General features: G+C 36.6%; 1 protein-coding gene across 1 annotated transcript in view; it reads right to left on the reverse strand.

Moving 5' to 3' along the window:
* Window positions 1-14,557, reverse strand: part of KHDRBS2 (KH RNA binding domain containing, signal transduction associated 2) — a 656,556-nt gene that overhangs the window by 56,612 nt on the left and 585,387 nt on the right. Inside the window, exon 7 of the mRNA XM_049894956.1 lies at window positions 9,006-9,088. Coding sequence (XP_049750913.1) covers window positions 9,006-9,088 — 83 coding nt within the window. The remainder of the gene's footprint in view (window positions 1-9,005; window positions 9,089-14,557) is intronic.

Below are 14,557 nucleotides of genomic sequence, written 5' to 3' on the forward strand. Positions count from 1 at the left end.
CCATCTTCATGATCATTAGGATGCCACAGTCCATTCTGTTCTTCCCTAATTGTCCCCAATAGCCTACCCCTAGATTTTAGGACAGACTAGGTAGTGCAGTCAAATAGGCACTCTAAAGAACTTCTTACTGTGCCCTTGGAGGCACTTTCTAGATACTGACTTTTCTATCTTGGCTATTTTGCCTAGAGCAGAATTAAGAAAACAACAGCCACAGCTACCTTCAGATACATTTGTTTTAGTCTTTAGAGTGTTTAATTAAAAAAAAAAAAAAATTGCCAGCATGTCAAAATCAGGAAATTACCTTGACAAACTGATGTGGCAGATTACATTTTCCAAAAATGGCCACAACAATATTTTCCATCTTTGAACCTTGCCAGTCCCCCTTATCAAGTGGTGAGGTCTAATTCTCCTTCCCTTGTATCTGGGTGGACTTTTGACTTGCTTGTAACTACATCATAAAAGGCAATACAGATTCTGCTTAATTAACTGAGATACTCTTATCTGGGGCCCTGAGCTGACATGCTGTGTGGAAGCCTAAGCCACATGGAGCGGACCCTGTAGGTATTCCAACAGCTCCAGTTGAGGTACCAGCTGACAGTCAGCATAAACTGCCAGGTATGTGAAAGGGGAATCTCCAGATGATTCCAGTAGCCAGCAGTTGAGTCACCCTCAGTTTCTGAGCCTTCCCAGCTGAGGCCCCAGACACAGGGGAGCAGAGATAAGCCAGGCCTGCTATGCCTGATCCACAGAATTCATGAGCATAATAGAAATGGTTGTTTTGTGCCAATAAGTTTTGGGGTGGCTTGTTATGTAACAATAGTAACCAGAAAGCTTAGATTTTCAGCTTTTCTTGGGAAAAAATAAGCAAATAATCTAGCACTAGTGGGCCCCTTACTGTATACAGACTGAAACCAAAATCCAAACCCATTGCTGTCGAGTCGATTCCGACTCATGGCGACCCTATACAGACTACATGGCCACAGTCTCCTAAATCTGAACAGAAGATAGTTGCTTTAGATAGACACGTACTTTCCAGTTTGCCACACTCTCTTTCATCCCTTATTAATTACATCTTGACCATCATATACATTCATGAGTATTGCCTGATTCCTAAGTAGGTGATTAACTAGACACTAAATAAGGTTCTTTTTTTGGTGGAGCTAAAGCTTCTTCATTTATAATTGAAGCCAGCCTTTCATCCTAGGTTCTTTATCTGGCCTTAATCCTGGTCTTTTGTCAACACATCAGGTCCTTCAGGAGTCTAAAACTCTTTGCCATTTCTGAAACTCTTCTTATGTACAGTTTACTTAATACCTTCCTGTTTCCTGCCTGAAGGATGTCTCCAACTCTAAACTAATCTGCTGAGGAGAAATGACTGACATACTGACATGTTCTGATCTCAATAAATGATCAAGTAAGTTTAAATTACTAACTAGGACACTTTCATAGGTTCCCTTGGGATACTCTTTATTCATATCTCTAGGGAAATGGTTATTCTAACGGTTCTCATTAGAGTTTTGTAATACAAAAATACTTCAATAGTACGTTTTTTAAAAATAGACTATTTTAGGCAAGTAGTTTAGTTATCAAAAATCATTAACAAACGCAATAGATATGTGATGATTAATTTGAGGAAACACATTGTTCCCTTCCTAAAACTAGCAGCAGTTATCCTAATTGTCTAAAATAAATGTCAGATGAGGACTAAAAAAAGTGTGATTATATTTACCTGAAGCTAGGTTTCCATTCTGTTGAAATAAATTCAAACAATGTCAGTTCTACTGTCTTTGTAGTAGGTGGCAGGAAAAAACACCTAACTTGTAGAGTAACTATGGGAAGCTATTTCCAATCCAATAACCTTCTGTAAATTCAATCTCAACTTTGACTATCATATTGAGACATAATAGAATTAAATTACAAAATGAGGGTGAGTCACTTTCTAGCAAATAGTGCCACTTAACTGAACAGAACAAGCTGTTATATACTTAATATTATAACTTTTATTACATTACTGGGTAACTACAATGCCTTTCACATAAGTTTTCATTAGATGCTGTTCTGTAGACAGTACCAAATACAGTAAAATCTGTGAAAGCTAGAACCTTGTAAGGCGGACGCCTGTCAGAGAAGGAAAATTCAAATATTTTCCATGAAAACAAGTGATAGAAAAGTGGTAATACTGCAACCTGTCAAAGGAGGAAAACTTGCAAGACCTGGAAAAAAAAAAGACACTCCCGTCGAGTTCTGGTTTTCAGAGGTTTCACTGTACAAGGGTTCACGTTAAACTTATAGCCTGAAAACAATAGTTAAATAATTTTAATTTTTCTCTGTGTTTTCAGGTACTCTTTGGTTAGAACCTTTTTAAAAGCATGCAAATAATTCCTTAAGTTCTTATTATACCAGAAAAAAAAAAACCCAAACACACTGCCGTCGAATTGATTCCGACTCACAGCAACCCTATAAACCAAAAACCAAACCCACTACTGTCAGTTGATTCCGACTTGCAGTGACCCTGCAGCAAAAACATATTCCCTCTGGCCTATGCAGGTACATAACAGAGGTCTGTTAAAGTAATGAATTTTTTTAGATAGTATTTATTAATTGGATTCAAACCCAACATTTACCACTTCAATGAACTTTGAATACCTACATTTTAATTTTTCTTTATATAAAATGGAGATAAAACAGTACCTGTCTCACATATTGTTGGGAGGATTTAATGAGATAAAGTGCCCCCAAAGCATAGCAGCTGGCACAAAATAAATGCTGGCTTTATTATGAACCATTAGTTCCAAGTAGTCCCTGAACAACAGAGCAGAGGTTCCCATCCTGTGGACTCTGACCTTTGAGGAGCAAAAAAGTTGTATACAGGATCTGAGACTCCATTTGTTCACCAAGCCCTCATAAAGTATATTCTGACTTTTTTTTAGTATGTAGATGCTTTTCTCATTAATAAAATTCGAATTCATTTAAAAGCAAAACTGTTCCCACAGAAATTTCATGTCATTATTTATACCTTCAACTAACTGACACTAATAACCATAATTACTAGGTACTGAGGTGCAGTAAAAAAATTGGGTTATTGGGCTGGATCTCTTCCATTTGCCTTCCCAGCTTCACTCTCCCCCCTAGCTGCTTCTAAGCCCCAGGGCTGACTCATGGAAACTGCATCTTCTAGGTCTCTTGTCCTCTGCCTCCAGAGGGTCCGCCAATAGGCAGCAACAGTAGAAGACTAGGAGAGAGGAGAGTGAGTTTGGGCGTCCTCCTGTGAGGGGGCAATGCCTGCCATTCTGAATCAAAGGTCTCAGATCCTGTCAGTTGATATCCTACAGCTCTCTCTGGTCCCTTTCATTCCTGGTTTTGGTGGCAGAGTACCTTTCCCCAAGAACACTCACCTCAGGGGACTGCATTGTGTCTGGTTTCCCTATGCTTTGTCACTAAAAGCAGTCCTCTTGTTAAACTCTCCTGAAATTACCCTAATTTGAGAGTCTCACTTTTTTCCTGCTGTGTAGACTCTGACAGTTACAGATATTCAAAAGCGATTTTTATTTTAGAAAACTTTGATAACTACTGCCTTCCATATCAGGAGATAAAGCTTTGCACTTGTGATACCTTCCTTGATTAATCAGCAGAAAGGAGGTGTCTTTTCCTAGGTTGTATCAGTTTCTCACCTGATTCATGCTTCAAGGAAAGTAAAGGCTTCCATTCAAATATTTTGCCTATTATGCCAATCTGCAGCCAAAAATCTACACTAGAAAATTATAGATTCTTGACATTTCACCTCCAAATTAAATTTCTATTAAAACCAACAAACGGAATTGAGCTTTTCACTTTCAATTACGGTATTATTGCTTGCATTTAAGTAAATGAGAATCAAGAAGCTCTAGCTGGAAACCCTGGTGGTGTTGTGGTTAAGTGCTATGGCTGCTAACCAAAAGGTCAGCAGTTTGAATCTACCAGGAGCTCCTTGCAAACTCTATGAGGCAGTTCTACTCTGTTCTATAGGGTCTCTATGAGTTGGAATCGACTCGACGGCAATGGGTTTGGCCTTGTTTGGTTTTTAGTGGCACAATGGTTAAGAGCCTGGCAGCTAACTGAAAGGTCAGCAGTTCTAACCCACCAGTAGTTTCATGGGAGAAAAGACCTGGCTACCTGCTCCCATAAAGATTACAGCCTAGGAAACTCTCTGGGGGCAGTTCTACTCTGTCCTATAGGGTCACTATCAGTTGGAATCAACTTGATGGCACATAACAACAACAACAAATTAGAGTTACATTTTTCTACATCTCTGATTTTGTTGCCACAGATATTTGCTTAAAATTTGGATGTTAGAAATGTTGGCAAGATCTTGTGAATTCACATGATTTCAGCAGGATGATCTCTGAAAATGTTAATGCTGTTGAGGAGTGCATAAAAAATGAGGCATCCGAACACGAACAGAATTGAAATGTTTGGCCTAATTAAAGGTGTTAATCATAGGATGTAATTTGTCTTAAGCCAAAGACTTCAAGGAATTGAGTTCCCCTGAAAATTACAATACTAACAGTGCAATTAGAAGCTTGCATAATAAAATCATCAGTCTATCACCTTACTTTTTCTCCTGACAGACACGGAGGAAGAGAAAAAGGTGGCTGGAGACTCTCATGTCCATTGTCTTCTTTATCCATCATTAATGTGTCATTCAGTTGAGCTGTCTCCTGAGGACTTTTTAGAGAGGTCCTTTTTTCTTCTATTTGAAATTTCCCAGAACTAATGATACCTTACAAGACAACTGAGGATTCATTAAAGTTGTTATAGCTTTTGAACTTCAGGTGAACCTTTGTAGTGTTGTTACCTTGTGAACTTCCCCAGAATCTTTATTGAAGATGATATAATTATTCCACTTAGGCATCCAGTTTTTACTTTAAAATCCTCACAAATTCTGTATTCACCTGTGCTGACTAATGAGTCAATTAAAGAACACATTCTTCCAAAGATTTTATGTTTTATCTCAGTTTTGCTAAATCACACATACTCTATTCTTTTCCCTCCAAGAATCCAAAGCAGCCTTTCTTCTGATTTTGACTGCAACAAACTCAGGCCATTTGAAAATAATATTCCCATTGTTTGGAAATGCTGCAGGAGTTTTTTGCTCATATGGTTTTCTTTATTTCATTTTTTAAAATATTTTCTCGATTTTCTTCCACTAATCCAAATCTTACTTTTCAAAGTCTAATTAAAGAGCCATCTTTTGAAAAAGACAATTCTAGACAATTCTTATAGAAAATGAATTTTCTCTCATTTTTAATTCCTAAGTACTTGATTACTCTCTAGTTGTTGCACTTGTGATATGTTTATTCAAATACATACATAGCTTGCAAAAGTCTCCTTATCAAATTATCAATAGCAAATGCTCAAATATATAAAAAACATATATTCAAATATTTTCACTGTGAGATTAGTATGCTATTTGACATACATAATCACTCAGTAAAAGTGTTCATTTAAATGAACTGTTAATCCTACCTTCTGCTGGCATAGTTGGACCAGTAATCTAAAGATAAGGATTTAACACTATTAAATTCTCACAGTATTTATCAATTTATATTACAAATTTTTATTAAATAATTCTTCCATACAGTTTTCTGGAATAATTGTGGTAATTTCATTCATTCACTAATGCATTCATTTATTTTTCATTAATTTATTAAATAAATCTTAATTGAGAACCTCTAGTGTGCCAGACATTATACTATTATCGGGAATATGATTTTGACCAAAATAGGTATTTTATAATTATTATACCATAATTATTATGACTAATTCCATGGCCGGCCTTCCTTGTTCCTTCTGGTTTAACCCTGAAGTACCTGAGAAACACACAAATATTTTGCCTGTAAATATGATGCATACAACACTGTAGATCATATTTGCTTTGAGGGACGAGGCTCTTATTTTGTGTCCCCGTAGTGTAAGTACATGTTAGGTCTGACATTCATGTATTCAACAATCATTAACTTATGAAAAATCCAACGCTAGGTAATGTGAAGGACATAAAAGTTACCAGAAAAGAATTCTGAATAACCGTTAAAGGTGATAAGGGATGTGTAATCAAATTATTCTAACATTAAGGCAAGAGAAAAAGTAAAGATATGGTGCTACTGGTATTCAGGGACAAAACAGGTTAATTCCAAATAAAGGGTTAAGGAAAGCCTTTTTGGAGGAGGTGGCTCTTGAGATTGATTAGAAAGGATAGGAAGAGTTTAACTCTGAAAAATCGAATAGGTAAGAAAGGGGAAAACGAGGAAGCAGAAGTGCATGTTTTTACATATAAACTACACTTCATGGTAACAAGACAATTTTTTCCCCAAAATTCTTCTATATTGCCATTAGGGAGCTGAATATAGCCTACATAAATACATCAAGGAATTATCTTATGTATATTAAAAAAAAAATTTTTTTTTCTATGTTAATTGTATTTCATGTTGTTAAGTGCCGTTTAGTCAGTTCCAACACATAGCAACCCTATATACAATAGAACAAAACATTGCCTGGTCCTGTGCCATCCTTACAATCATTGGTATGTTTGAGCCCATTGTTGTAGTCACTGTGTCAATCCGTTTTGCTGAGGGTCTTCCTCTTTTTTGCTGACCCTCTACTTCACCAAGCATGATGTCCTTCTCCAGGGACTGATTCCCCATGATAACATGTCTAAAGTATGTGAGATAAAGTCTCACTATCCTCACTTCTAAGGAGAATTCTGGCTGTACTTCTTTTGGCAGTCCATGGTATATTCAATATTCTTTGCCAATAACATAATCCAAAAGTATCAATTCTTCGGTCTTCCTTATTCATTGTCCAGCTTTCGTATGCATCTGGGGTAACTGAAAACATCATGGCTTGGGACAGGTACACTTTAGTCCTTAAAGTGACATTTTTGCTTTTGCAGCAGATTTACCCAATGCAATGCATTTTTTAATTTATGTTTGTGTTTATAGTGTGTGGTGATTGTGTTTTCTACCAAAGGGTTTGTGAAACAAGTTATAAATCATTATTATCATTATTTTTTGTGCACTAACGTTCAGTGATGAGGTAGGAATTTGATTGAATATATTAGCACATGTTATAAATATGTAGCCAAATTGTTACGGTACTCTGTTCAGTGTCTATGATGTGATGCAAAACTTTTCCCTCATTATCCTAAATAATTGTGTTAACTGTGCTCCAATATGCAATTGAGACAATTAAGATATTACCCAAAGTAGAAGCTCTTGGCTAATGATGGCTTTGCTACTTAACCTACTACTAAGCAATTACCCAAAGCTGAAGATGGCTATTTCCGTAATAATAACAGCAGTTGTGCTTAGTTTAAAAGCTATCAGTTCACATTTATCTTTTTCCTAACTGTCCACAGTATTCTCTCTAAACAGAATTTTCCTTCAGCCCTTTTACCATCCAGTCCCTCAGGTCATGGAAAATCTACACTTAATGCAGTACAGGTAGATGTTCTCTACTCCATAAAGGAGCTTAAAGTTGTTTCTTTCTTTGCCATCCCCTCAACCCCCAAATCTTACTTAATAATGTATCTAAATCTCTTTGGGTGCTAATAAAGTTGGGAAATGAATTATCAATGTTATAACGATTTTGCAGCAATTAGCTCTATTGGTTTCTTTAAGTCACATAAAGGAGAGAATTCTTTAACTATCAAGTGGGTCCCTTTTACTTTCCTATTATATGTGTAACTTTTTTCATTAAAAATCTTAAAAAAATTGATTTTTTCTAAAATTTTGTGTTTATAGCAATTTTACTCATTGCCAAAAAATAGAAACAACCCAAATGTTCTTCAACTGTTGAATGAAGAAACAAAGGGTAGTACATTCATACAATGAAATACTGCAGAATGATAAAAAAGGAACAAAATAGTGATACACACTACTACATGAATGAATACCAAATGCATTATGCTAAGTGAAAGAAGCCAGATTCAAGAGGCTGCATGTTGTATTGATTCTATTCATATGACATTCTAGAAGAGGCAAAACTATAGTGACAAAGACCAGATCACTATTTTCTAAGGCCTGAGGGTAGAGAAGGAGCTGATTACAAAGGGCCATAAGGAAATATTTTGGGGTGATGAAAATGTTCTATCTCTTGATTTTGGTCATGGTTTTATGGTGGTATGCATTTGCTAAGCTCATACAACTGTACACTAATTTTACTGATAATGCATCAAGAAATTGACTTTAAAAAGGTGAAAAAAAAAAGCATTTATATCACAAATTTTGTGTCAATCTAAAAAGATATACGCAACAGTTTCAAGAACCATTAAGAAAGGAAAGGAATTCCTTAAAATATTTTAAGAACTTGCCTCTTTTCAGAGTACCAATAGGATTTCCTAATTTTTTTGTTTTACAAATGAAAATTATGTTGGGGGGGAAAGTCAAAATGAACAAGTGCCTTGTTTTCACTGTTGTCTGAATTACTCCAAAAACCAGAAACCATTGCTTTTGAGTCCATTCTAATTCATAATGCTATAGTACAGAGTAGAACTTCCCCATAGGGTTTCCAAGGCTGTAATCTTTATGGAAGCAGACTGGCACATCTTTCCCATGAGCGGCTGGTGGGTTCGAACTGCCTTTCAGTTGGCAGCCACCATTGCACCACCAGGGCTCCATGTCTGAATTACTAAATCATCAAAAGTAACAGGAGTAGTTATTTAAATACAAGCTTGTTTAATGGGTTGCTTAGTTACATAAAAAAAAAAAAAAATTTTTTTTTTTAGTTATATGGCTCATTACAATCATCCAGCCTGAAAATAATACACTACTATTTCATTGTTAACCACTGCAAGATTATCTTTTACCTCTCACAGTTTAGTTAGCAACTTGATAATTCAGAAAGATAACAGAGAAAAGAAACACTGCTAGAAACTCTCACATAAGGTAACTGATATCCGGATTCAAGGAACAAAGTATCAGGATTAGACAAAATCCTGGGAAGGATGCTTTAGACAGAAAATGTCTTACCTTTGTGTTTGGGTCGCATAGCTGTTATTATAAGCCTCATAGGTCTGGTCGTCATATTCACCCCCATAGCCATCATCATATCCCTAAGGCGGAAAATGATAGAAAGACTTATTAGCAATCAATCTGATAACCTTTGATCTGTTTTTGGTTAACAGGATTTTATACAATGGAACATTGGTTTAGTTTTTTATTTGGTTAAATTATTATGCATTGCATTTTACTAGATTAATAATTCCCACATAAACATGAGTAACATTTTATGAATCAGGTATTAATGTTTGTTAACTAAACTCAGCATATCACTGAAATAGCAATACCTGCTCTGGGATTTATTTCAAATTTTGATAGATACTAATGAAGACCATTTAAGAAAATACATTTTTCTTCTGGAAATATTATGAGTAGAAAAGAACAATTATGATGACCTAATAATAGTGTTAACATATTTATCTTATAACCTCATTGGGAATTTTTTTCTTCCAATAAAAATCAACATTAAGATTGAAACTATGAAATTCAGGGTCCCAAAACTGTGGCCAATTTTTAGGAAAGAAGATGTAGTAATTACCGCAAAAAAATAAAAATGAAAATAAAGGAAGAAATATATGACTTAAATAGCTTTTATTTTGTTGTGCATTCTGTGATTTTTAGATCTGTTAAATAATATAATGTTGTGTTGTGATTTTGATTACTTGACTAAATAGTCTAACAAAACTAATGAAGATTTGTCAATGCAGAATGTGGAAGCAGGCTAGCAATTATACACTCCATCTACCAATCGCTCTAAGAGTGCTTTCCAATTTTCCTAGATTCATACTTCGTACATTCCAGGTTCCGATTACTAATTGATGTTTGCAGCTGTTTCTTCTCATTTTGAGTTGTGCCACATCAGCAAATGAAGGTATCGAAAACTTTACTCCATCCACGTCATTAAGGTCGACTCTACTTTGAGGAGGCAGCTCTTCCCCAGTCATCTTTTGAGTGCCTTCCAACCTGGGGGGCTCATCTTCCCGCACTATATCAGACAATGTTCTGCTGCTATTCATAAGGTTTTCCCTGGCTAATGCTTTTCATAAGTAGACTGCCGGGTCCTTCTTCCTAGTCTGTAAACTCAGCTGAAACCTGTCCTCCATGGGTGAACCTGCTGGTATCTGAATACTGGTGGCATAGCTTCCAGCATCACAGCAACACACAAGCCCCCACAGTACGACAAACTGACAGACACGTGCGGTATGAATCTAGGAAAATTGGAAATCGTAAAAAATGAAATGGAACACATAAACATCAATATCCTAGGCATTAGTGAGCTGAAATGGGCTGGTATTGGCCTTTTTGAATCAGACAATCATATAGTCTACTATGCTGGGAATGACAACTCCAAAAGGAATGCTGTTGCATTCATTGTCAAAAAGAACGTTTCAAAATCTATCCTGAAGTACACCGCTGTCAGTGATAGGATAATATCCATACGCACACAAGGAAGACCAGTTAATATGACTATTATTCAAATTTACACACCAACCACTAGGGCCAAAGATGAAGAAATAGAAGATTTTTATCAGCTGCCGCAATCTGAAATTGATCAAACATGCAATCAAGATGCATTGATAATTATTGGCGATTGGAATGTGAAAGTTGGAAACAAGAAGGATCAGTAGTTGGAAAATATGGCCTTGGTGATAGAAACAATCCCAGAGATCGAATGACAGAATTTTGCAAGACCAACAACTTCTTCATTTCAAATACCTTCTTTCACCAACATAAATGGTGACTATACACACGGACCTTGCCAGATGGAACACACAGAAATCAAACTGACTACATCTGTGGAAAGAGATGATGGAAAAGCTCAATATCATCAGTCAGAACAAGGCCAGGGGCCGACTGTGGAACAGACCATCAATTGCTCATATGCAAGTTCAAGCTGAAACTGAAGAAAATCAGAGCAAGTCCACAAGAGCCAAAATATGACCTTGAGTATATCCCACCTGAATTCAGAGACCATCTCAAGAACAGATTTGATGCATTGAACACTAATGACCGAAGACCAGACGAGTTGTGGAATGACATCAAGGACATCATACATGAAGATAGCAAGAGGTCACTGAAAAGAAGGAAAGAAAGAAAAGACCAAGGTGGATGTCAGAGGAGACTCTGAAACTTGCTCTTGAGCATGAAGCAGCTAAAGCAAAAGGAAGAATTGATGAAGTAAAAGAACTGAATAGAAGATTTCAAAGGGCGTCTTGAGAAGACAAAATAAAGTATTATAATGACATGTGCAAAGAGTTGGAGATGGAAAACCAAAAGGGAAGAACACGCTCGGCTTTTCTCAAGCTGAAAGAACTGAAGAAAAAATTCGAGCCTCGAGTTGCAATAGTGAAGGATTCCATGGGGAAAATAGTAAATGATGCAGGAAGCATCAAAAGAAGATGGAAGGAATACACAGTCATTATACCAAAAAGAATTAGTCGATATTCAACCATTTCAAGAGGTGGCATATGATCAGGAACCAATGGTACTGAAGGAAGAAGTCCAATCTTCTCTGAAGGCAGTGGCAAAAAACAAGGATCCAGGAATTGATGGAATATCAATTGAGATGTTTCAACAAACAGATGCAGCGCTGGAGGTGCTCACTAGTCTATGCCAGGGAATATGGAAAACAGCTTCCTGGCCAACTGATTGGAAGAGATCCATATTTATGCCTATTCCCAAGAAAGGTGATCCAACCGAATGTGGAAATTATAGAACAATATCATTAATATCACAGGCAAACAAAATTCTGCTGAAGATCATTCAAAAACGGCTGCAGCAGTATATTGACGGGGAAATGCCAGAAATTCAGGCTGGTTTCAGGAGAGGATGTGGAAACAGGGATATCATTCCTGATGTCAGATGGATCCTGGCTGAAAGCAGAGAACACCAGAAAGATGTTTACCTGTGTTTTATTGATTATGCAAAGGCATTTGACTGCATGGATCATAACAAACTATGGATAACACTGCGAAGAATGGGAATTCCAGAACACTTAATTGTGCTCACGAGGAACCTTTATATAGATCAAGAGGCAGTTGTTTGGACAGAACAAGGGGATACTGATTGGTTTAAATTCAGGAAAGGTGTGCGTCAAGGTTGTATTCTTTCACCATACCTATTTAATCTGTATGCTGAACAAATAATAAGAGAAGTTGGACTATATGAAGAAGAACTGGGCATCAGGATTGGAGGAAGACTCATTAACAACCTGTGTTATGCAGATGATACAACCTTGCTTGCTGAAAGTGAAGAGAACTTGAAGCACTTATTAACGAAGATCAAAGACCACAACCTTCAGTATGGATTGCACCTCAACATAAAGAAAACAAAAATCCTCACTGCTGCACCAATGAGCAACATCATGATAAATGGAGAAAAGACTGAAGTTGTCAAGGATTTCCTTTTACTTGGATCCACAATCAACAGCCACGGAAGCAGCAGTCAAGAAATCAAAAGACGCATTGCATTGGGCAAATCTGCTGCAAAGGACCTCTTTAAAGTGTTGAAGAGCAAAGATGTCACCCTGAAGACCAAGGTGTGCCTGACCCAAGCCATGGTATTTTCAATCGCATCATATGCATGCGAAAGCTGGACATGAATAAGGAAGACCGAAGAAGAGTTGATGCCTTTGAATTGTGGTGTTGGCGAAGAATACTGAATATACCATGGACTGCCAAAAGAACGAACAAATCTGTCTTGGACGAAGCACAACCAGAATGCTCCTTAGAGGCAAGGATGGCGAGACTGCGTCTTACATACTTTGGACATGTTGTCAGGAGGGATGAGTCCCTGGAAAAGGACATCATGCTTGGCAGAGTACAGGGTCAGCGGAAAAGAGGAAGACCCTCAACAAGGTGGACTGACACCGTGGCTGCAACAATGAGCTCAAGCATAACAACAGTTGTAAGGATGGCGCAGGACCGGGCAGTGTTTTGTTCTGTTGTGCATAGGGCCGCTATGAGTCGGAACCAACTCGACGGCACCTAACAACAACAACAACAATGAGTGATTTAGCTTTATTGCCCTTTGTGGCCATTGACTTCTCACTAAATCTTGGCCATCCATCTTGATTACTCCTTACTTCTGAACAAACCTTTAGCTTTTCTGTTTCTGGACCTTTGCTGGTACCTCTCGTTCTTTGAAATGCACTTACCCTCCTACCCCAACAATCTACAACTTCATTTCAGTCTGGAGGCTTATAAATCTCTCTTTATCTTGTTCAGAAATTTAAGCAGAAAATGTCTAGGTGTGAAAGTTTGTACATTGTCTTGCCTAAGACTTCTGAGCCCATTTAATTTGAAGAATAAAATTTTTCGTAAACTCAAGGAAGTTCTTTCTATTATTTCTTTATTATTTTCTTTTCCATCTACTATTTGACCTGACACATAATTCTATTATTTATATATTAGGTTTTCTGAGTCTGACTTCCATGTCTTCTATTGTTTCATTAATTTCCATTCCATCATATATTTGCTCTGCAGTATACAACAGTTTTCCCATTTGATCTTTGAATGCCCTAATTTGGTTTTAGCAGTGATTTCTATGCAGTATAAACATTTTTAAATATGCCTACTCCTAACTTACTGACTATCTCATTTCACATTCACTGCAGTAGTAAAAAATCTACTACCTGACTATTTGGTGCATTAACAACATACATTTGGCATTAACAAATGCCAAGGTGCAAGGCAAGAGTAAGGCTGGCTGTGATGGTTAAAGTCATGGGTCAACTTAGGTGGGCCATGATTCTCTGCAATTTGGCAATTATGTAACAATGTAATTTGGCAGTTATGTAATGATGTAGTCAACCTCCATTTTATGATCTGTTGTAGTCATCCTCCATTTTCCCATAATGCTGATTTTTCACATAACGGCCTGGTCTTTGGAACTTAACTATGTGGATAAGCGAAGAGTGGGTGTATCTTAGAGCTGATTTTAATACTTAGAAAAGTATTACATGCTGATTGTATAAAAATAGTACTAAATGGTTTATGTCTTCAAAACAGTATCATGTTTTCTTGTCTTTCTCCAACCTCCAGTTCTTTTCTAGCCTTTTCAACTAATACTTACAGTATCTTTGTATTTTTAAGTAATATAGTTAAATTAATATTGCTTGATTTGTGAATTGTAGTCATTACCTATTGACTAGATATTAGGGTTTTTAAGGATTTACTTCTATTATAAACTGTTTCCCATACTTCTCCTTACATCTGCCTTCCTAATACAATTTCATCATAATTTTTTGTTAGTTATATGTTTACATTATTAATAATACATAATACATTCCTGTTGGTCCAACTAGATTAATACAATTCGATTTTTATTCTCATACAACCTTTTCGTTCTCCTAAAGTTAAGAATTGCTAATTCACTTCATGATTTTCTTGGTTTTTTATATATAGGACTATTTGCCTCCAGTTGTTGCCCATAATTATGTTAAGCTAGCCATAATATTTCCAAGGATTCTAAAATGTCAGATAATCTATCACTTCCTTTTGTGATACATGGAGACCTCTCTC

The sequence above is a fragment of the Elephas maximus genome, chromosome 1, assembly GCF_024166365.1.
Source record: "Elephas maximus indicus isolate mEleMax1 chromosome 1, mEleMax1 primary haplotype, whole genome shotgun sequence".
Lineage (NCBI taxonomy): Eukaryota > Metazoa > Chordata > Mammalia > Proboscidea > Elephantidae > Elephas > Elephas maximus.